General features: G+C 44.8%; 3 protein-coding genes across 4 annotated transcripts; all 3 read right to left on the bottom strand.

The window, feature by feature from the left end:
• Positions 1–980: 980 nt before the first annotated feature.
• LOC124696491 (fasciclin-like arabinogalactan protein 1) lies at positions 981–1,766 on the bottom strand. The gene has a single exon (XM_047229216.1). The coding sequence runs from the start codon at positions 1,764–1,766 to the stop codon at positions 981–983; it is 786 nt and encodes a 261-aa protein (XP_047085172.1).
• Positions 1,767–6,739: 4,973 nt separating this feature from the next.
• Positions 6,740–7,525, bottom strand: LOC124696492 (fasciclin-like arabinogalactan protein 1). The gene has a single exon (XM_047229217.1). The coding sequence runs from the start codon at positions 7,523–7,525 to the stop codon at positions 6,740–6,742; it is 786 nt and encodes a 261-aa protein (XP_047085173.1).
• Positions 7,526–10,851: 3,326 nt separating this feature from the next.
• On the bottom strand, positions 10,852–13,773 carry LOC124699449 (putative E3 ubiquitin-protein ligase SINA-like 6). Of its 2 annotated transcripts, XM_047231748.1 has the most exons (3): positions 13,571–13,773; positions 12,560–12,815; positions 10,852–12,269 (listed from the first exon to the last, which is right to left on the bottom strand). In XM_047231748.1, exons 2-3 carry the CDS (start codon positions 12,701–12,703, stop codon positions 11,433–11,435), a joined length of 981 nt encoding a protein of 326 aa, XP_047087704.1. In that variant the 5' UTR covers positions 12,704–12,815; positions 13,571–13,773; the 3' UTR covers positions 10,852–11,432. The 2 variants fall into 2 exon arrangements, with proteins under 2 accessions (XP_047087704.1, XP_047087706.1); XM_047231750.1 differs by lacking the exon at positions 13,571–13,773 and having other exon boundaries at positions 12,560–13,360.
• Between the last annotated feature and the right edge of the window lie 7,608 nt (positions 13,774–21,381).

Genomic DNA, 21,381 nt, shown 5'->3' on the forward strand with positions numbered 1-21,381 from the left:
CCATGATACCACTTCACAAAATTTAAATTTGTAAGTGACAAAAAAATTACAATAAATTTGTGGTTGTTCACAAGATGTATGTTTACATTGTCTAAAATTTTCAGATCCAAATTTAAAGTACACAAAGAGAAACAAAAAAGACAAATGTTGTGTGAATAGTGGCATTTTGAATTTTCGTCTTTATGTGACACTATTCATGCTAGATTTCTCTTTTTTGTTTCTCTAAGGATATTTCAAATTTGGTTATGAAAGTTACAAGGTATGTAAACACACATGTTGTGAACACCCAAAATTTTAGTTTCGAATTTTTTGACATTTACAATTTAAATTTTAAAGAGTGGTATCATGGTATCAAATAAGGTGTGGTATCACTAGATATGTTCTCGGAAGGGGGTTTCTCTACTAGTGTTCGTATGGTAAAACTTATGCTTGTGTTCTTTTGAATTTTTAGGATTGCATATATCGATGTGGACTTGCATGTGTTGATGGCGGAGTCGTCTACCACATGCATTTGTTGATGTACCAATTGCCGTGTGCTTTTTACGGTCTTTACCGAGTTCAAAATTCTGCCGTGTTCCTTTACGTTGTTTTACCGTGTTTTTTCTGCCTGCTCTTCTTTTTTCTCCACACGGCAGAGTCTACCTTTGCCGTGTTCCAGGCTATAGGGCATACAGCAAAGCGTGCGCGGCACGGCAAAACACGATTTTGCCGTAGTGCACACACAAGATAGATCGCTTGAAGTAAAATATGCAAACGAGCAACACTAGACAGACATCAAATTATTTCTCAGTGGTGAATGCAGCTGCGGCACAGGAGCCAATCGAGCAGCAGAACTCACTCCAGCACTACTAGGGTGCCATGCAACAGCGATACACACTCCAAAACATCAACATGCAGACTCTGAAACTTGACTAATGTAGCATGAAACTCTTAACAGAGCAGACAGCCGGCCGGTGTCTTCTATTCCTCCTTGATGTGCATCACTGTGTATCCTTGATCCGCATCTTTCCGAACCTGCCCTCCGCCGCCACCCAGCCGCCGAGGAAGCCCACGATGGACCCTAGGACCATGAGCAGCACCACCCAGACCGGGATGCAGCAGTACAGCCAGCCACCGCACGCCGCCGCCTCGTCCCCTCCGTCCAGCTTCTGTCGAAGATGGCCTGGCAGCAGCACGGCGTCCACGATGTACATGACGAGGGGGCCCTCCGACGACGACGAAACCGTCTTGATCACCCTGGCCGCACCGCCTTGGCACGGCGCGCACAGCCAAACCGTGTCGCCGTCGTCGCGGAGGGTGATGCTGTGGCTGCTGTTGGTGGCCAGCGTGCGCACCGCAACCGAGTCGAAGGCCGCGAGCTGCGCCCGGATGTAGCGCGCCGCCGTGGCGTGGTGCAGGAGGACGTCGAGCCTGTCGCTGTCGGCGAGAGTTCCGAACTTCGGCTCGAACGCGGCCACGGCCTTGTCGTCGGGGCAGAAGAGGGTGAGCCCTCCACCGCCCGGTACGAGCCGCTGCTGGAAGACGTCGCTGACGTTCGGCGACGCGGCGACGAGGGCCGCGAACCTCCCGCAGCCGCTCGTGGACATGATGTCCATGAGCTGCCCCTGCGGCGGCGGCGGCGCGTCGGACCCGTCACCACGGCCCGAGTCGGGGGTGCCTGGGAGCTGAAGATGGGGAATCTCCATCGCCCCGTCGTCGCCGGTGGCGGCGGCTCCTGACGCGAAGAGCACAAGGGCGATCAGAAAAGGTGCGGCCGATCCCGCCATTGCGCGTCGAGATCGCGCGCCGCACGAGCTAGCTAATTAAGCGGGAGCGAGAGGGTGAGTGGAGTGGAGTTGCTATGCTACTGGTTACTGGTTAGGACGAGTGAAGTGAGCTGGGTGGCCCGTGAGGGAACTATTTATGCACGGTGAATAATTAGCACGAAGGCAACTGCCTACCAAGAGAGTGTAAAGGCTGGATCCTATACGTGTCGATCGACGTACTGTGTTCCTGCATCAATATGTGCTCTTGGTTTCACCATTGAGTTAGCTTGCACATGTATGTGCAAGCCAGCTGCTCTCCACTGTCCAGTGGTACGCCGCTATATACAGCTAGTAAGCATACCTTAATTTTAGATGGTGACACATGACAACTTAAGAAAAACTTTGGCTTACTGTATTGCTGCTGGTATAGTCATATTGATCTTGGACGGTTTGGACCGACTACTACTTCAGGGAATACGATTCCCGGTAGAGCTAAACTTGGCTGCTCCTTGGTGGTTGCACGGCGTCCAGCTAACAAATGAGCATCCAATGGTACTCCCAAAGTCCACATAGTAGTTGCTCCATGCTGGCTTCGTGTTTAGACACCTTGAAAACAAGCCATGCATCGCCTTTGTTTGCTTTTGTAATGGTATGTTGTCTCAAGAAGAAAATCCAAAAATATATTGATATGAACTTTTTTCCATGGTAATTACCAAATATTATGCATTTGTGAGTTCTTTTTTATTTCGGTTTGGTCGTGGTGTTTATTTTTGGGTGGGAGGTCGGGGAACTTTGCCAACCCTACTAATGTTAAGTTTACGGTCGATATTATCATATAGCCAGTATCAAGCCTGGAAAAAGGTGGAGTGTGCAAGACCGATATGCCTTGATGCTTGACTGAAAATTCATAAGTTCGTTTTTCTTTCCCATTGTGCGTCCCTCCATGCTCTCGCCCCCTTGCACGAGCTGCCCCTCTAAGAGACTAAGAGACAACAATGTAAGCGGACTGTATCAGATTTTTTCCTTAACATATCCGTACAATTTTTTTCTCGACGAGTTCGAAGCAGATCAGGTCATAACCTATTGTTGATTCGGGTACGGATATACGAGACCGCATATTCGTAACAGAAATAGAGCAGGCAGGATGTGTCGCTCATAAGTAGGTCGACAAAACATACAACCAAAAATAATTGATAAGACAAGTTTAACAAAACACTAATAAATGAAATAATGTAACATGATAGAATAAAAAACATAACATAGCCACATGAGAAAAATAGATGCATATGGATGCAATAACACAAACACACACAAGGGCACACCGGCTCATGTTTCAACGGTATACTAATAAGTTTGTACTCCATATATCGATATAATTACAACGCCAGTGAGATATTGTTTAAGGGACGAACTAGGAAACTCACTCATTACTAAATGTGCTATATTAGCTTCGATGTTTCACATGAATATCAGATTATTCGGATAAAAATCATCGGATCATCCTAAAAAAAAATTGGATAAGGATGTCCTGGTGCTATTTGCTATACCATATCAATACCGTATATGGGTGTCAAGTTCAGAACCGGATATCCTATCCGCTAGGTTCCTTCAAATCGAATATGTATTCTCTGAAACAGATTCAGAAACGAATTCGGTGCCAAAATTATCATGTCCGTTTGCACCCCTACCAAGAGGGTGGCCTTGTTCTAGTCGCTCTCTTCTGTTGTATGGAACTTCTCTTAGATACAAGCAACCATGCATGGGCTTGTAGTATACATCATGAGAATGGAAAATAACATCAAGGGTGTGTCTTTCTCACGGGGTGATACCATCTTACTGTGTTGGTTTTACTGTTGTCGTGTTACACTGAAAAAAAGCGACCTTAGATTTCTTTGGCGAATATGGACCAGGCATAATTAAACTCGTCAGGTTACATTGCATGCAAGTGTCATGTACTACCTCCGATTCAAAGAATAAGGCGCCCTCGTTTTACGTGATTTTTGTTTGACTAAGAATTACTTCAAATATATAAAGATTATTTGTATGAAATTAGCATCATTAGAAAGTGTTTTTCAATACGAATCCAACGATACTAATTACATATAATATAACCAAGATTTTGTTGCTTAATTTTTATGGTCAAAGTTCGTCTTGGAATACGCGTGTGCCTTATTCCTTGGGACGAAGGTAGTATGATTTATTCAGCATCCACTATTAGATTGAAAGTCCACACAGCAGCGTGTTCAGGCAGGCTTTGCTTTAGATAGCCAGCTTTTGTATCATGCCAACTTGTGTCATGTGATCATCTAGAACTAGAAGAGCAAGCAGCATCACTTTTTGTGGCCATGGACACGAGCTAGATAGGAGCCTAAGTTAACCTAGCTAGGGACGGGAGCTGAAACTGTGTATGCGTGAGCCGATCAGAGCTGTGTAGATCGAGCTCGGTTGTGTGGCCGTGTTGGGAAATGTAGACAGGGGTGGTAACGTGTCGCACGCTCATAGGAGCTTTTCAGCCAGGGAGGGAGAGCCTCTGTTGTGCGCCACATGCGAACGTCGTTTTCGTTTGTTTTTTCTTTAAGTTTTGCTTTCGCCCGGGTTCACCTTCCTTTTTTGCATGCATTTCCTCCTCGGATTTGAAGTGGATTTCTATTGCACGGTTAAAAACGACGCCAAAAGAGAGAGAGAGAGAGAGAAAGAGAGAGAGAGAGAGAGAGAGAGAGAGAGAGAGAGAGAGAGAGAGAGAGAGAGAGAGAGAGAGAGAGAGAGAGAGAGAGAGAGAGAGAGAGAGAGAGAGAGAGAGAGAGAGAGAGAGAGCAAGGCTTGTGATATACTGACCCAAAATGCAAATTGCAAACGCATGGTAAGCCTAGTTTGTTAGCAACTTGGCATTATATTCGACACATCGACTGCATGATTTTATATGGTGTCTTGAAAGGAAAAGCTGAACCCAGTTTCTACAGAGCTTATCCATGTCGGTGAAAAACCATCAACAATGGTCGAAGAGACCTACAAAGATAGTTTCCCTTATAGTTCTCGCCGGTGGCATTACTTTTGTTTTACGAAAACACCGGTGGCATTACTTGATATACTCTATTGTACTGGCAATCAAAGATAATTCTAGGGGTAAAATGGTGACAACCAAAAGACCATGTGGGAAAACTTCTCCTCCTCTATCGGGGATGCGTTTGCACATGGAGTCGCTCGGGACCTAGGCGGTGGCTTCCGCATCAGCGGTAGAGCCAGGCCCTCCTTGCTAGAGAGATATCCTACTTACTTTCTTGTATAGAGGCGACTATCCCTGGATATGTCAAGGAGATTGATTGCCTCTTGGTGGGGAGAAGACATCCATGGACAAAATTCAGAAGGTGAAGGGGTATCTCAGCAGCAAAATCAAGAAAAGTAGCACCACAAGGAAGGAGTCGCAAGGCGGCAGCCTGGAGAGGGCAGGCGACGGCGGGGAGAGGGCAGCAGAGGCCAAAGCGCAGAGGCGGCTGGGGGAGAACGACGGAGAACCACCGGCCTGGAGAAGATCGGGGGAAAAACGAGTTGCGTGTGCGGGGAACCCTAACCTTGCTCTGATACCATGTTAGGATTATAGACTGTATATATTACCAGGGGGCCAAAGGCCACAATATATAGTACAGGTACAGGTATGCAGGAAGTCCCCTAACATATGAGGAAACTACAATATACAAATATATACATCTAACAACAACTATTTGATGGATAGTTCTCATCTCTTTGCGTTGTCGTTTCTGAGATCTTTGTTGGTATGTTTTCAGCGGTGGGATTGGCAATGTGTCGAGAGTTTGTGTTATAGGAGTTGCATGTTATGATAGTTGTGGTTGTCGAGAGTATGTGTTGTTGTAATGGTTTTGCCCCATATTTCCATTAATTAATCAGTCGTTCTCTTCTTGATTAATAGTTTTGAGTAAAGCTTTTGCCCTCTTCTTTTTTTTAACAACTAAAAGTCTGGACAAAACCTATTTCAACTACTTACCAAAAGTAACTCACATTCATTTGTCACAGTGATTTTACAGTTACACTCGGACAAGGTTATACGATGAACTCTCTCCAAAGTCTGTAGCCATCAAATCTACTTGCAAAGGCTCCGAGAAATGGCGGTCAGATGCATTTCTATTCTAATTTATTTCAAGGTTACATCAGAATAAAGTTTTAGTAGTTCCATATGTGTGACAGCTGGAGCGAGGCGATGTACCGCCACTTATCATGTACTCCCGCCATTTGTAAATAAGAGCCGCAAATTTATCTAGACATGGATGTATCCTTGAGGCGATGTACCGCTACTTATCATGTACTCCCGACATTTGTAAATAAGGGCCTCAAATTTATCTAGACATGGATGTATCCTTGAAACGCTTCTAGATATAATCGTATCTAGACGAAGTTGAGTCAATTATTTATGGATGGAGAGGGTTTTATTAGCTCAAGGATTAAGTGGTGGTTGGATATTTCAGATTTTAAAAAGCATGTTACCTATAACAAAGCGAGCCTGTGTAAAGTTCCGTAAGAAAACAGTAGGACTGAATGCTGTTTCTTGATGCACCGTAACGCACCTAGAAATAGTTAAATGCATCAGTACAAGCAGATATATACAATACTTCCTACAAGAAAAAAGATAAGACAAGAAGCTTGTTTTGATTGGCTACTACTGTAATTTGCTTCCTACAAGGATTTGGAGACTGCTCACTTCAGTGTCAAAGAAAAAAGGAGTTCAGATCGCTCGGATACTAGCTACATCCTTTTTCACGACAACAGAAACAGCACGAAGCAAGAATATTGCAGAATTATAGATGGGTGATGGACTCGCACACCAGACAAGATCGCTGGAAGAAATATGCCGAGGCAATACAGAGGAACAACATAACTCACGGATCCAGCACTAGAGTACCATGCAACTAAACACAACTTAAGAGTTAAGACTCGGGCGTGCTTATTCTCTTCCTCCGGCCTTCCTCTTTCATCCCTGCATCCTAGATCCCGCGTCTAACCATCCATGTTCCGATCAGGGAGCCCGCGACGCCCGATCCGATCCACCACAGCGCCAACCCGGGCAGGTTGCCGCAGTACTGCCATTGCAGCCAACCAAGGTACCCACCGGCACCTTGCGCCGCCGCCTTCTCCTCTCCTCCATCCAGCTTCTCAAGATCTCGCAGCAGCACGGCGTCCGCGACGTAAAGGACGAGGGGGGGCTCCTCCGAGGAGACCGTCTTCGTAACCGTGGCCTTGCCGGCCCGTGGCCACATTGACGACACGCACAGCCTCATCCTGTCGCAGCAGTCGCAGACGAGGACGGTCTGCATCTCGTTGGTGGCCGCGTCGGCGACGGCCAGCGTGGGCACGCCCACCCACGCGAAGCCGGCGAGCCGCGCCGGGCCGTAGAGCCCTGCGGCGCCGTGGTGCAGCAGCACGGCGACCCGGTCGCTGTCGGCGAGGGCTCGGAATGTCGGCTCGAAGGCGGCGACCGCGCTGTCGTCGGGGCAGAAGACGGTGAGCCCTCCGCCGCCCTGTACGAGGCGCTGCTGGAAGACGTCGCTGGCGTTGGGCGTCGCGGCGACGAGGGCCGCGAACCTCCCGCAGCCGCTCGTGGACATGATGTCCATGAGCCGCCCCTGCGGCGTCGGCGCGTCGGACCCGTGTCCACGGCTCGGGTCGGGGGTGCCCGGAAGCTGGAGGTGGGGAAGGGTCGCCCCGTCGTCGCCGCCGGCGGTGAGTACGCACGCGATGAGCAGAAGGCCGAGCAGACAGAATGCCGCCATTGCGAGCTAAGCGGGAGCGGGTGGATCAGTGTGAGTTGCTCTGCTACTGGTTAGGACAAGTGAAGTGAGCGGATGGATTTATGGAGGAAGAAGAGTGAAGTGCAACTGCGACGAAAGGAGTGAGCAGTGTAAGGCTGGAGCTACGTGTCGATCGACTAGCGGTGTCTTTGTATTCACACTAGCGAAAGAAATCATCAAGCACAACGAGAGCGCCTGGGTGTCTGTCTCCTGAAATTAGCCGAACGTGAAACGATCAACAAATGCCAACAAGATAAAGATCTTGAACTGACAATGCGTTCTCCATCCATTAGCTCCGGGCCGGGGGATCAGCACATGTGGTCTATGGTCACTATTCATCTCCTATATACGGCAAGCATGATTTAATTTTAGATGGAAACACACGACACAGTTGAAGAAAATAGTGGGGTTCGGTGTGTCTACGTGTGTCACCTTTGATTTCCACGCTCCTTTTACAAAACTTCAGCTTACTGTGTGGTACACAGTCATATCGATCTTGGACGGTTTGGACCAACTACAACTACTCAGGGAATACGTCCTCATCCCCGGCAGAGCTAAACTCGGCAGTTCCTTGGTGGAAGCTTTATCAAATGAGCATCCAATGGTACACCCAAAGTCCACTGAGTAGTTTGTTCGTGCCGGCTTTGTTTCTAGACAGCTTGGCGACATGTCAAGTATCCACTACGTTTGTTTGCTTTTCCGGCATGTGGTATACTGGTATATTGTCTCAAGAACAAAATCCAAACAAAAAAGGTATTAGTTCTTTTCTATGGTATTTAGTAGATATTATGCATTTGTGAGTTTTTTTTTTTGGTTTGGTCATGGGGTGAATTATTTTGGAGGTGGGAGGAGGGGAAAACCGCCACCTGGTGGGGTGGGGGGTTATACACTGACCTGGTCGGTGGTTGCACCGCACACCCTCCCAGCCGTACATGGGCGGTCTTGGGCGGGCCAGCGATTTTTCCCCTTTTTGGGGTTTTCTATCCTTTTCCTTTTTTCTCTTTTTTTCGTTTTTAAAATGGAACTTTTTTCTAATCCGTTTTTTTCAAAAAAACATTTTTTCCCTCAATTTAACATTTTAAAATTTGATTTTTTCCAAATATGAACATATTTTAAATTTTAAATTTTTAAAGAAATAATAATTAAATATGACCTTTTTTAGATTGATTTTTTTTAAAAAAAAGTTGAATATTTTTAATCTAAGTATTTTCAAAATAGAACATTTTTCGAACTTGAACATTTTCTGAGGTTAACATTTTTGAGATTGAACATTTTTTGAAAAATGTTTTTTTCCTAAATTTGACCATCTTTTTTGATTGAATATTTTTTGAACATGACCATTTTTTTAAAAAAAAATACATTTTAAAATTCAAAATATATGTTAAATTAATCTTAAGAAATAAAAAAGAAACAAAAAACAAAAAAGGAAAATGAAAAAAAAATGAACTGGGCCAACCAGGCCAGCCCATACCGTGCGCGGTAACGCCTAACCTGGTCAGCATATTACATATAGGTCTCGCCCTGCTGCCTACCCTACTAATTATAAGATTAGGAATATTATCACATATCAGAAATCAATAATTTTGTTTAGAAATTGCCCTTCATCCTTTTTTCTTTGTTCTTTTCTTGTGATGTGTCGTCACAACTTGCGCTCGTTAGCGCCAACAATTCTGCCTTGAGGAATAGAGGTTCCCCTATTAACTGCCGCTCCAGTCAATTTCTAAATAGGACCCAATGTATCTTTGTGAGTGATCTTCCACTGAGCATTTTGTGGGAAACCATTAATCTCAAGCTCAGCATCATAGTGTTATGGAATTGCATTGCCCTGTATCCTTGCCAGATTTTGTGCTAAGTTCCTTGCAGCATCAAGTGCACGTTCCTTGCAGCATCAAGTGCACGTTCTCTCTCTCTCTCTCGCCTGAGTTTGACAGGCAGGTGGTTTTGATTGGTGATGAGGTTTCGGAGTTTGGACTGTTGTCAGCTGTGCCTGGACTCCTGGAGCGGTTGTCGCCAGAGAAGTTTGCAACTTTCTCGCTACCTTTGCTATTGCCAGGGGTGGAGCTACAGTGTAAGCACCGGTGTCAATTGACACCGACGCCCAGGACACATTTCCTTATAGTTCTAGTGCATAAGCAAAAAATGACACCATTAAAAATAGTTGTAACCTTGTGTTGTTTGTTGTTATGACACCACTGACCATTTATTCTGGCTTCGCCCCTGGCTATTGCCTACCCTGGACCTACAGTTGGCTGACGGGTGCCCCCTATGTCCTAGCTTGTCCTTTACGGCTCGATGTTGGAGTATCGTGTTTGAGTGTTTGTTAGTGTCGCGATGTTGGAGTGTCTTGCTTGTGGGTGTGTGGATATGTTGTTTGTGTGGGCTTGGCCCTATTGCTGTAGGTTTTCGCTCGATTTTCTCCTAAAAACTGAGCACTTTTCTTAATTAATAGACGAGGCAAAGCTTTTGCCTCCATTTCAAAAAAAAAAAAAAATCTGTAACCGGTAGAGGAAGCAAGGAGCCTGCAGCTGCTGCTTGCTACAGGAGACTGAATGGAATGCGAGAGGCAGTGTGATCATAACTATCCGGTCGCAAGTATTCAGAGACAGTTCAGGCTCAATAGATGCGAACAATAATAACTACTCACAAGGCGAAACGAGTCTCATGCAAGGTTTGTTTGCTAATGTTTATGTTTCAACGGTAGTCTAAGGTAAGCAGGTAGCAAATCAAGACAAAAGTAGCTAGATGACAACATCATCAGCAGAATCAAGAGCAAAATCAATCCTCCAAGGAAGGAGGCCATGGGGGTTGACCTATAGCAGAAGCAAGGTGGGGCTGGTGGTATCGATCTACTCCAGCTACATATCACAATCGATTTCCTCATACATCATCAAATCTGACCCGAAACCTCCCAGTTAGATCTCATCCTATCAAAATTCCGATGTGGACACACAAATAATGACATAAACGAAAGAGAAGGAATTACTGTTAACGTGCAAGAGTCCAGGCAGAATGGTTACAGATAAGTTGTTCATACACGGTAGTCAGCAAATGCAGAAAAATCTACTAACACAACCAACTATTTTCTAGTAGGTCATGAACAACCTTGCATATATCGGCATGAGTTCAGCTGTTTACCGCAGCTGCCTGTTGAAGCTGATCTACTGAAACAAGTGCAGCACTTGAACGTCTCAGAACACATCCACATATATTTATGCATCATGGTCATCACAATCAGCATCAGGACCATCATGGCCTGCTTCGATCAAACAGAATATTTATGCAGTCGGCCAAACTTTTCTGGAAAAGAAAATCATCGAGCAATCCTCAAATAAATTGCAGGTTTCTTTTCAGATAATCAAACATCTAATTGGCCACAACACGATTCTGGAAAACATTTCATGATGGATCTCAGGCACAGACAGCAACCAGGAGAGTCTAAACAAAATAACTAACATGTGGTTGTTCACAATCAGTACTAAACTACTAATGTGATGTGTCGAAAAATACTAGCATGAACATATACTATTTGCTAGCAGCTGCATTGCCGAAAGAGCCATGATGCTTTTCCTTCTAACTCAGGGTACCTTCAATAGGACTGTTATTACATCATCCAAAACGTTACCCTTGGAAGATGCATCACCAGGAGGCTGACTTCCTCTAAAATTATGACGTTGGCAGCATCATTAGACCGAAAGCTCAAAGCTGCAATCAGATCCATGCAGTCAGACTCACAACCACACAACTGCTCGCCTAATGTGTTGACGGAGCTTGAGATCATAAAGACTGTTGACATATATATCTTTTGGAACCAGAATAATGAAAGCCAGGTATAACAACGGCCAGTCCATGCAAAACCTTTAGCATGCACGGGCATGACCAGTGCACCAAGTTATATATCATCATCATCGTCATCGTCGTCGTCAGAAAAGGAAAATTGTCGAAGATTAGATGTTGGGCCGGTTCCTTGGAGATGGGATCTGTTGACAATTGAAGTTAAAGGTAGATTATCCTCATCATCAGTCTCAAGAGCAGGAGCCGCACCCTTTCCTCGAAGACGGGATCTGCTGAGTCTCAAAGGTTGATGAATGGTGGTTGTGAGCATGATGCCTTCTCGATCATCAGAAATCTTTCCCTTGGGAAGTATCAAATCATACTCTGTCGGTAGCCCATCAGAGAGCGAAGAGCTTCTTATGTGGCAACTTGTACTTTCACAATAGCCGGTTATCATGCAGTTGTAATCCATAGTACATGAGAATTTGGGTTCTATAACGTTTGGTTGGACGCAGACGACTGAAATGGCATGTCCAAAAGGTTCTAATGCCATGCTGAGCAAGAAAAAGTAGCTGGTCTCGGTGCATTGCAGAACATTTAAGCCCATTTGTAAATGTAGAGATGTTGTGCCAGAGTCTGGGAGGACTGTCAATGGACACTTGTGCTTGGTGGTGAAATGGTCTAGGAGCACCTGTATTGGTCCAGCGAAGCCACAAGCAGACTCTGGGCAGAAGCATGGGGCATTCTGGCATGCCTTCTTGTGTTCTTCTTTCTGGTAGTAGGTCACCTTCACGGTGCATCCGTACTTGGCATTGTAGCAAGGAACTATGACTGACTGGACGACATATTCCATCCCAAAGCAGCGCTTGAAGGATGTTTCGACACAGCATAAGTGACACTTCTTTTTCATCAGCTTGCCATGGCAAGAGGAGCATATGCAATGACCGATAGAGCACTATGGAATAGAACGGATTAAAGGGGCCTCGTGAGAATAAATCTTAACAGAAACAAAAAAAAATCTGGAACATTATATGACAACATGATAGGTTAGTACTGCACATTTCATTATTCCAGTTACCATAGCTATCATGTAACATTCATGAGAAACATGTTGTTGCCAAGTAATAGCACTTATCCAACGATTGATTTACCAAATATCTGATTTTAGTTTGAGCTTTATCATAAATGAACTAAAAGATTGAGTTCAGAGACAAGTCAATATGTACACACATGCAGTGCATTTACCTGGAATATCGGGGGCCTTAAGGGCTCAAAGCAGATGGGGCAATCAAGGGTCTCCGCTCCAATGCTGACATTAAGCCTCTTGGTGCTCCGCTCTACCTCTGGCAGAGCTTCAACCGTTCTCTTGTTGGAGCTACTGCCGTCCATCCCCAACAAAACCTTAAGGTACCAGCAATAGATTGTTTGGCGTACTGCTAGTACTATGAGCGCACCCGTGATCCAAACATACTGCTCAAAATAAGTCCACTGCTACGTTTCCCTGTTCCACAAGATATACTGAATCATTGATAGAAGTAATGGGACTGGAAGTGACACTAGTGTCATATCAGCACACACCTTATGAGGAAAATCAGCTAAAATATTCTTCTCTTCCAAAACAAGAAAACCAACAGGCGTAAAACTGCAGTCCTCTGACTCTAGGTTCATTAGGACGTCTATAAATTTCTAAACTGCCTTTAGGTTTTTCTAGCCTATTATACAGTACAAATCCCTCCAAAAAAAAGCTATGACAGTAGAGTATATATTATTGGGTATTGAGCGCGGCCATGCATATGCAAATAATCTGACATAGACAGCGAAAGAGGTATGTCCTCCCCCTGATCCAAATCATTTGTCGCCGATTCAGTGATAATTTGGATCGGGGGGAGTAACACTTTTTTTATAGTCATAAGTTAGATGGGCAATTGTCTTCGGAAAATTGGCAAAGAAAAAGCAGCAAAACAAGTAAGTTATACAAAGGGGTTAATTAACTGAGACTCTGAGAGGTAGAGGATAGCAATTTTAACAGATCTGTTGGTTTTCTGTTTCTTGAAGAAAAGAACATTTCAGATGATTTTCCTTATGAGGCGTGCGGAGATATGATAGCATAGTACGTTACTGGGTGATAAGCAATACGTAAGTAATCTGAAGAAGCAGCGAAAACAAGAAATTTATTCAGGTCGAGTTTTAGGCATGGCATAGCATAGGACTCCGACAACGGAGGACGGTCCCGAATCGAAAAGAATGCAGCCGTACCTTAACTACCTGTAGCGCTTGCCGGCGTCGAGGTCGTTTCCTGATGGCGGCGCAACCGGGGGATGCGGGCGTCGCCTCCGGTGACGCCTCCTCCGAGCGGAGAGCAGGATAGACTACTCGCCCCTTGCCGGCGAATTATCCACTGGACCCCTTGAGGGCTGAGGATGATGGGAGCACCGAGCACGGAGGGAAGAGACGGCGAGCGCAACGGCGGCAGGGTTTGCCAGTTCGAGAGGCGATATCTTTGGGGGCTCCTTTGTAAGGACCTGGTCGGCACTTTTTTTTTTTTGAGGGGGACCTGGTCGGCAGTTGGCAAGGTGCCGCACACCTGTGCTTGGCCAGCGTCGGTCAGTTGGGCCACGGCCCAACAGGAAAGGTAGTATCCATTTTTGTTTTTCGTTTTTTTTTAAAAAAATCTGATTACTTTTAAACTAAATCAACATATTTTCCAGTATTAAAATCTGACATTGTTTAAGTCTGAACAATTTTCGAAATTTACTTTGTTTTATCTTCGATGTCCCATTTATGGTCTCTTTAATTTTATATCTTCACATGTTAGAACCTTCCTATTTTATCTTCTAGGTATTATTAGTTCCATGTAATATTTTCTGTAGTAACTTTGTCGATGACCTTTTCCCTTTTTTTTTGTTGGTTTCTCTATATCTTTCTCAGCTACCTTCATTTAGTGCATATTAGAAAGTCGGTTTTTGTTGTTTACTTCAGGAACATTTCTTCAGAAAATTACAAGGTTTTACTATCAATCTACATATATCTATGCCAGAGTCTTCTTTCTTCTTATCATTTACATGCAGCGTCATGTTTTCTTTCTAACCTCCTATATTTATTTTCTCAAAACGAGTCCATGCATTTATGTTTCTGAACTTCGTGATTCATACGTAGCAGTCCTAGTGTCCTACCACCATTCTTTCTCTGGTTTCTTGTGTGTAACTACTTATGTCATGTGAAGGTAGACGATTTATAAAAAAAAACAGATGACACACCAGACACCAAACAAATTGCATGCCAAGAAACTTACCTCATGCATATCGGAACCTCCATTTCATTTCTCAATTTGTTTGCCATCGTCTTCTCAAATGAACACACCTTATCACACACCTGTGTGCTAGCCTGCTAGGTTGGAGGGGGCATATAGCATGCACTAGGTGCTTGAGGTGTACTAATGCACTAAGGGCTGAGAGCCACAAGATTAAAAATACATGGTTCAGATAGAAGAGGGTGTAGCCCAGGTACATCTTATAATTAACTCCCTGTAAATTTCCAATCTTGCAACTTTTCTGTCATCTTGTCCCTGTTCTTTGGTTCTGTCCGTTTCCCAGTCCCACAACCCAATGAGATTAGTCATACATTTCAGAGACTGTTCATAAGATGTTCCAACTAAATTTCAACGATTATATTCAATGCATTGGGTTTCCGTCATGTTTCAATGATTATTTTTGCAAAATCTGCAAATGTAAACTCAATGTTGTTTCGACAGATGCTTCAACAAAATTTCACAAAAGCATTAACCAGTGGAATTGGGATCCAAAATAAAGTCAAAAAGCCAAAGAAAGAAAGAATTTGATATTTTAGAACAACTATGCCCAAGTAATTCAATTCAATGTTTTGCATGGAGTTCTACGAACTAATGACCAAATAGTGTTGTCTTGAACAAGGAGAATTTGTAATAAATGTGTCTTTGATTGGTTGTTGTATATCGATAAATTAATCTATTTTATTTTATTTTAATTTTAGTGTCGTTTGTGCTGGAATTTTGCCTTGGGCCTTAGCCCATGTCCCAATACAAATTCTAAAATTCTCTTGGCCCATGTAGAAATGGCAAGGGTGGGACTAAAGTTTAGTCCCACATTGCTAGTTAGAAGAGAGAGTTGGACTAGTATATAAGGTGGGATGTTCTAGTCCTAGTAAGTGAGTGAGAAGAGGGAGAGAGCCCTCGCACACTCCTCCTCCTCCACCGCCATGCCTCGTCTCGCCACGCACGCACGTCACGACGCACCGCGGGTTGCGGGAATCTCGCCGAGCCGAACTTATCTTTTTGTTATTTGGGAAATTAATTGTGTAATCAATTACGAGTCATTAACGGATATTAACACAGCCGTTTTTGTTCCGGATTTTCTAGATCGTGGACTCGTACGTGAGCTGCGTCCCACGACCTTCCCGAACCGCACTATATAAGCGCGGACGCAAACCCTAACATGTACGAGACACCATATGCGACCGCCTCTTTCCAGTTCATTGCGTCACCACCTTCGTCTTCCTCATCCCGTCCTTCGGCGTGCACCGAGCGGCGGGACAGTAGGCCTCCGGAACCCTGCCTCTCGTAGACCTGTACGGGTGAGGGTCAATCAGGTTTTTGGGGAGCGCTTACGCGCGACTACTGGCAACACGACGTCGTCCGGAGTTCCCGAACGACGACTTCTTCCCGGACATCGACAACCTCTTCGGCAACCTCAACATGGGCGACGACAACCATGATGCCGCCAACATCGCCATTGCTGTTGCTGCCGCCAACATTGGACGGTATGCGTTTCTGTCCTCCTCGTTTCAGATCTTGCTAGAGTTCCTAGTACTGCTATTTGGAGTAGATGCGATAGGTTTATCCTGTCTAGATGCTATCTGTTCATCTACTCTATTGATATGCATGATTAGTTCATCTGCTATTTCTGTAGTCATGATTTGTCAAGTATTAGCTCGGATTAGTTCATATGATAATTTTCTTATTTATTCAACAATCCAAAAACCTGATTATAGGCAAATGAATTCAAGTGGCATTGCCGCTGCTACTAGGCCGCCTCTCTTTGATGGTTCGCACTATAAGAGGTGGCGCACGAGGGCAGTTCTCTGGTTTCAAAACCTGAACTGCGATAGTGCCCTTCTTGGCAAACCTGAGGGTGATCTTTCTCCTGCTCAGGAGGAAGGTTACAGGAAAGTCGATGCCATGTTTAAGGCGGCTCTCTTCAGTATTCTTGCGGACAACATTGTTGCCCGTACATGAGTTTTGAGCATGGTAAGGATGTTTGGGATGCACTCGAGCCCAAATTTGGGGTCTCGAATGTTGGCACTGAGTTGTATGTCATGGAGCAATACTATGACTACAAGATGACTAGTGAGCGCTCCGTTGTTGAGCAAGCTCATGAGATACAGTCACTTGCCAAAGAACTTGAGCAGTTTAAGTGTACCTTATCGGACAAATTTGTGGCCGGTGGCATTATTGCCAAGCTTCCTCCTTCATGGAGGAACTTTGCTACTTCTCTGAAACATAAGAGACAAGAGTTTTCCGTTTCGGATCTCATTGGGTCTCTTCATGTGGAAAAAAATGCGAGAGCAAAGGACACACGTGCTCGAGATTTTGAGGGAGGTTCTAGTGCTAACGTGGTACAGAAGAAAAACTTCCAATCCCACAAGTTCAAGAACAAGAACAAATCTGAAGGCAAAGGCAAGTTTGATGGCAAGAACAAGGCCTCACACTCAACCAACTTCAAGAAGAAGACTGATAAGAAGAAAGGGGCTTGCCACGTCTGTGGTGATCCTGACCATTAGGCTCCTAATTGCCCTAATCGCTATGATAAGCGTGGGAACGGCGGCAAGACCGCCAATGTTGTTATTGATGGCGATACTGAGATGAAGGACGATGGGTACAGTATTTCCCCTACTGTCCTTTCAGTATGTAACTCTCCTGATTGGTGGATTGATACGGGTGCCAATACACATGTATGTTCTGATGTTTCCATGGTTTATTATTATTATGTCGCAAGGACTTGCTCCGTGCTGATGGGAAACGGCTCACGTGCTTCTGTTCATGGTGTTGGTACGGTAAATCTGAAGTTTACTTCGCGGAAGACCATCCAGCTGAAGAATGTGCAGCACGTTCCCTCCATCAATAAGAATCTCGTCAGCGGATCGTTCTTATGTCGAGATGGTTTTAAGTTGGTTTTTGAGTCCAATAAAGTTGTAATTTCTAAGTATGAGAAATTTGTTGGAAAAGGCTATGAGTGCAGAGGCTTGTTCTGCTTAAAATCTTTATCCGACTTATGTACTCAAATTATTAATCATGTTAACAATGATAGTGAGTCTAATATTTGGTATTCACGACTTTGTCATATTAATTTTGGGTGCATGACGCGGCTAGCCAATATGAATTTAATTCCAAAATTTACTACTGTCAAGAGTTCCAAGTGTCAAGTGTGTGTGCAAGCTAAGCAACCTCGCAAGTCTCACAAGACTGCTGAGGTAAGAGATTTGTCACCACTGAAACTCATACATTCAGATCTTTGTGAGATGAATGGAAAGTTGACAAAAGGTGGAAAAAGATACTTCATGACGTTAATTGATGACTCCACTCGATATTGTTATGTGTACCTTCTGAAATCTAAAGATGAATCTTTTAATCACTTCAAAATCTATAAAGCTGAAGCAGAAAACCAACTTGATCGAAAGATTAAACGGCTTAGTTCTGATCGTGGTGGAGAGTATTTTCCAATGAGTTTGATTCTTTTTGTGCGGAGCATGGTATTATCCATGAGAGGACGCCTCCCTACTCACCTCAGTCTAACGGGGTGGCCGAAGAAAGAACCGTACTCTAACTGATTTGGTTAACGCCATGTTAGATACATCGGGTCCATCCAAGGTATGGTGGGGGGAGGCGATAATGACCGTGTGTCATGTCCTAAACCGTGTTCCCACAAAGAACAAAACCATTGCTCCATTTTAGGAATGGGAAAGGAAAAGGCTGAAACTCTCCTACTTACGTACTTGGGGTTGCTTGGCGAAAGTGAATGTGCCAATACCCAAGAAGCGCAAGCTTGGACCAAAAACCATGGATTGTGTTTTTCTGGGATATGCATTTCATATCATTGGCTATAGATTTCTGATAGTGAAATCCGAGGTATCCGACATGCATGTTGGTACAATTATGGAGTCGAATGATGCGACTTTCTTTGAGGACATCTTTCCCATGAAAGACAAGTCTAGCTCATCAAATCAGGAGATGCCTAGTTCGTCAAGTCAGGAGTTAGTTACAACTCCTGAACCTACCATTGCGATAGAACACTATGATAATCCTGTGGAGGATGACAATGAAGCTCCCAAAAGGAGCAAGAGACAGAGGAATGCAAAGTCCTTTGGTCATGATTTCATTGTGTACCTCGTGGATGATACTCCCACTTCTATTTCAAAGCCTATGCATCTCGGGATGCCGACTCTCGGAAGGAAGCTATCCGTAGCGAGATGGATTCCATCTTAGCTAATGGAACTTGGGAGGTTACTGATCGTACTTATGGGTGCAAACCTGTAGGATGCAAGTGGGTGTTCAAGAAAAAGCTTAGACCCGATGGTACTATTGAAAAGTACAAGGCACGACTTGTGGACAAGGGTTATACTCAGAAAGAAGGCAAAGACTTTTTTGATACATACTCACCTGTGGCTCGACTGACCACTATTCGAGTACTACTTTCCTTGGCTGCCTCACATGGTCTTCCCGTTCATCAAATGGATGTTAAGACAGTTTTCCTAAATGGAGAGCTCAATGAGGAAATTTATATGGAGCAGCCTGATGGATTTGTAGTAGATGGTCAAGAAGGAAAGATATGTAAGTTGTTGAAGTCTTTGTGTGGTCTTAAGCAAGCACCTAAGCAGTGGCATGAGAAGTTCGAAAGAACCTTAACCGCTGAAGGCTTTGTTGTAAACGAAGCTGACAAGTGTGTATACTATCGCTATGGTGGGGGCGAGGGAGTTATCCTTTGTCTCTATGTTGATGACATATTGATATTTGGGACCAGCCTTATTGTCATTAAGGAGGTCAAAGAGTTCTTATCTCGTTGCTTTGAGATGAAGGACTGATACGTCCAAAACGTATCTACTTTCCCGAACACTTTTGCTATTGTTTTGCCTCTAATTTGTGTATTTTGGATGCAACTAACACGGACTAACGCTGTTTTCAGCAGAATTGCTCACGGTGTCTCGTTTTTGTGTAGAAATCCAACTTTCGGGAAAATCCTCGGAATTTATGCGAAAGGTCTTATTTTTCCGAGAAGATTGACGGAGCCGGAAGGGCAAGCCAGGTGGAGGCCCGAGGGCCCCACACACTAGGCCGGCGCGGCCCAGGAGGGGGGCGCGCGGCCCTAGCGTGTGGCCCCCTCGGCTGGCCCCCGACGCCCTCCTTCGGACTACTTAATGCCTTCGACCTAAAAACGCACGGGGGTTAGAAGAAATCGCCAGAAACCATCCAGTACGCCGCCACCGTCGCGAAACTCCGTCTCGGGACCAGAAACTCCGTTCTGGCACTCCGCCGGGACGGGGAATTGGAGGAGATCATCGCCATCATCACCACCGACGCCTCTCCATCGACCAGCCATGTTTCCCCCATCCATTTGTGAGTAATTCCCCCGCTGTAGGCTGAAGGGGATGGTAGGGATTGGATGAGATTGGTCATGTAATAGCATAAGATTGTTAGGGCATAGTGCCTAGTGTCCGTAATTGGTACTTTTATGATATTGTTGCAACTAGTTATGCTTAATGCTTGTCACTAGGGCCCGAGTGCCATGATCTCAGATCTGAACATGTTATCAATTCATGATGATATTCATTGCTTTATGATCTTACCTGCAAGTTGTATACACGTATTGTTGTCCGGAACCTAAGGCCCCAAAGTGACGAAATTGGGACAACCGAAGGGAAGGCGGTGATATGAGGATCACATGTGTTCACGGAGTGTTAATGCTTTGCTCCGGTGCTCTATTAAAAGGAGTACCTTAATTTCCAGTAGATTCCCTAGAGGCCCGGCTGCCATCGGCTGGTAGGACAAAAGATGTTGTGCAAGTTTCTCATTGCGAGCACGTACGACTATATATGGAACACATGCCTATTGATTGATTAGTACTTGGATACCGTTTTATTATTATCTGCAAATGCCCTTCTTTGATTGTTACATGAGTTTCTCTCATCCATGCAACGCCCGTCATCCATCCCTGTGCCTACAGTATTTTAATCCTACTGTTTACTATAATCACTACTATTGTCTTTGTTACTCTGCTGCTGTTATTTCACCACTGCTACTGCTATAAAACTGTTACTACTGATAAACTCTTGCGAGTGATACGTCCCAAACGTATCTATAATTTCTTATGTTCCATGCTACTTTTATGATGATACTCACATGTTTTATACACATTATATGTCATATTTATGCATTTTCCGGCACTAACCTATTGACGAGATGCCGAAGAGCCGATTCTTTGTTTTCTGCTCTTTTTGGTTTCAGAAATCCTAGTAAGGAAATATTCTCAGAATTGGACGAAATCAACGCCCAGGGGCCTATTTTTCCACGAAGCTTCCAGAAGTCCGAAGAGGAAACGAAGTGGGGCCACGAGGCGGCGCCACAGTAGGGCGGCGCGGCCCAGGTGCTGGCCGCGCGGCCCTAGCGTGTGGGCCCCTCGTGACCCTCCCGACTCTGCCCTTCTGATACGTCTCCGACGTATCGATAATTTCTTATGTTCTATGCCATATTATTGATGATACCTACATGTTTTATGCACACTTTATGTCATATTCGTGCATTTTACGGAACTAACCTATTAACAAGATGCCGAAGTGCCGGTTCCTGTTTTCTCGCTGTTTTTGGTTTCAGAAATCCTAGTAACGAAATATTCTCGGAATTGGACGAAACGAAGACCCGGGGGCCTATTTTTCCACGGAGCTTCCGGAAGACCGAAGAACATACGAAGTGGGGCCACGAGGTGGCGACACCACAAGGCGGCGCGGCCAAGGGTGGGCCCGCGCCGCCTATGGTGTGGGCC

The sequence above is a fragment of the Lolium rigidum genome, chromosome 3 (genome assembly GCF_022539505.1).
Source record: "Lolium rigidum isolate FL_2022 chromosome 3, APGP_CSIRO_Lrig_0.1, whole genome shotgun sequence".
NCBI lineage: Eukaryota > Viridiplantae > Streptophyta > Magnoliopsida > Poales > Poaceae > Lolium > Lolium rigidum.

Excerpts from the sequence above, each read along its gene's own strand:
- LOC124696492 (XM_047229217.1), bottom strand. The coding sequence starts at position 7,525 with ATGGCGGCATTCTGTCTGCTCGGCCTTCTGCTCATCGCGTGCGTACTC.
- LOC124699449 (XM_047231748.1), bottom strand. The coding sequence starts at position 12,703 with ATGGACGGCAGTAGCTCCAACAAGAGAACGGTTGAAGCTCTGCCAGAG. Across the intron at positions 12,270-12,559 it reads TAAGGCCCCCGATATTCCAG|TGCTCTATCGGTCATTGCAT; the intron begins GTAAATGCACTG and ends TCTATTCCATAG.
- LOC124696491 (XM_047229216.1), bottom strand. The coding sequence starts at position 1,766 with ATGGCGGGATCGGCCGCACCTTTTCTGATCGCCCTTGTGCTCTTCGCG.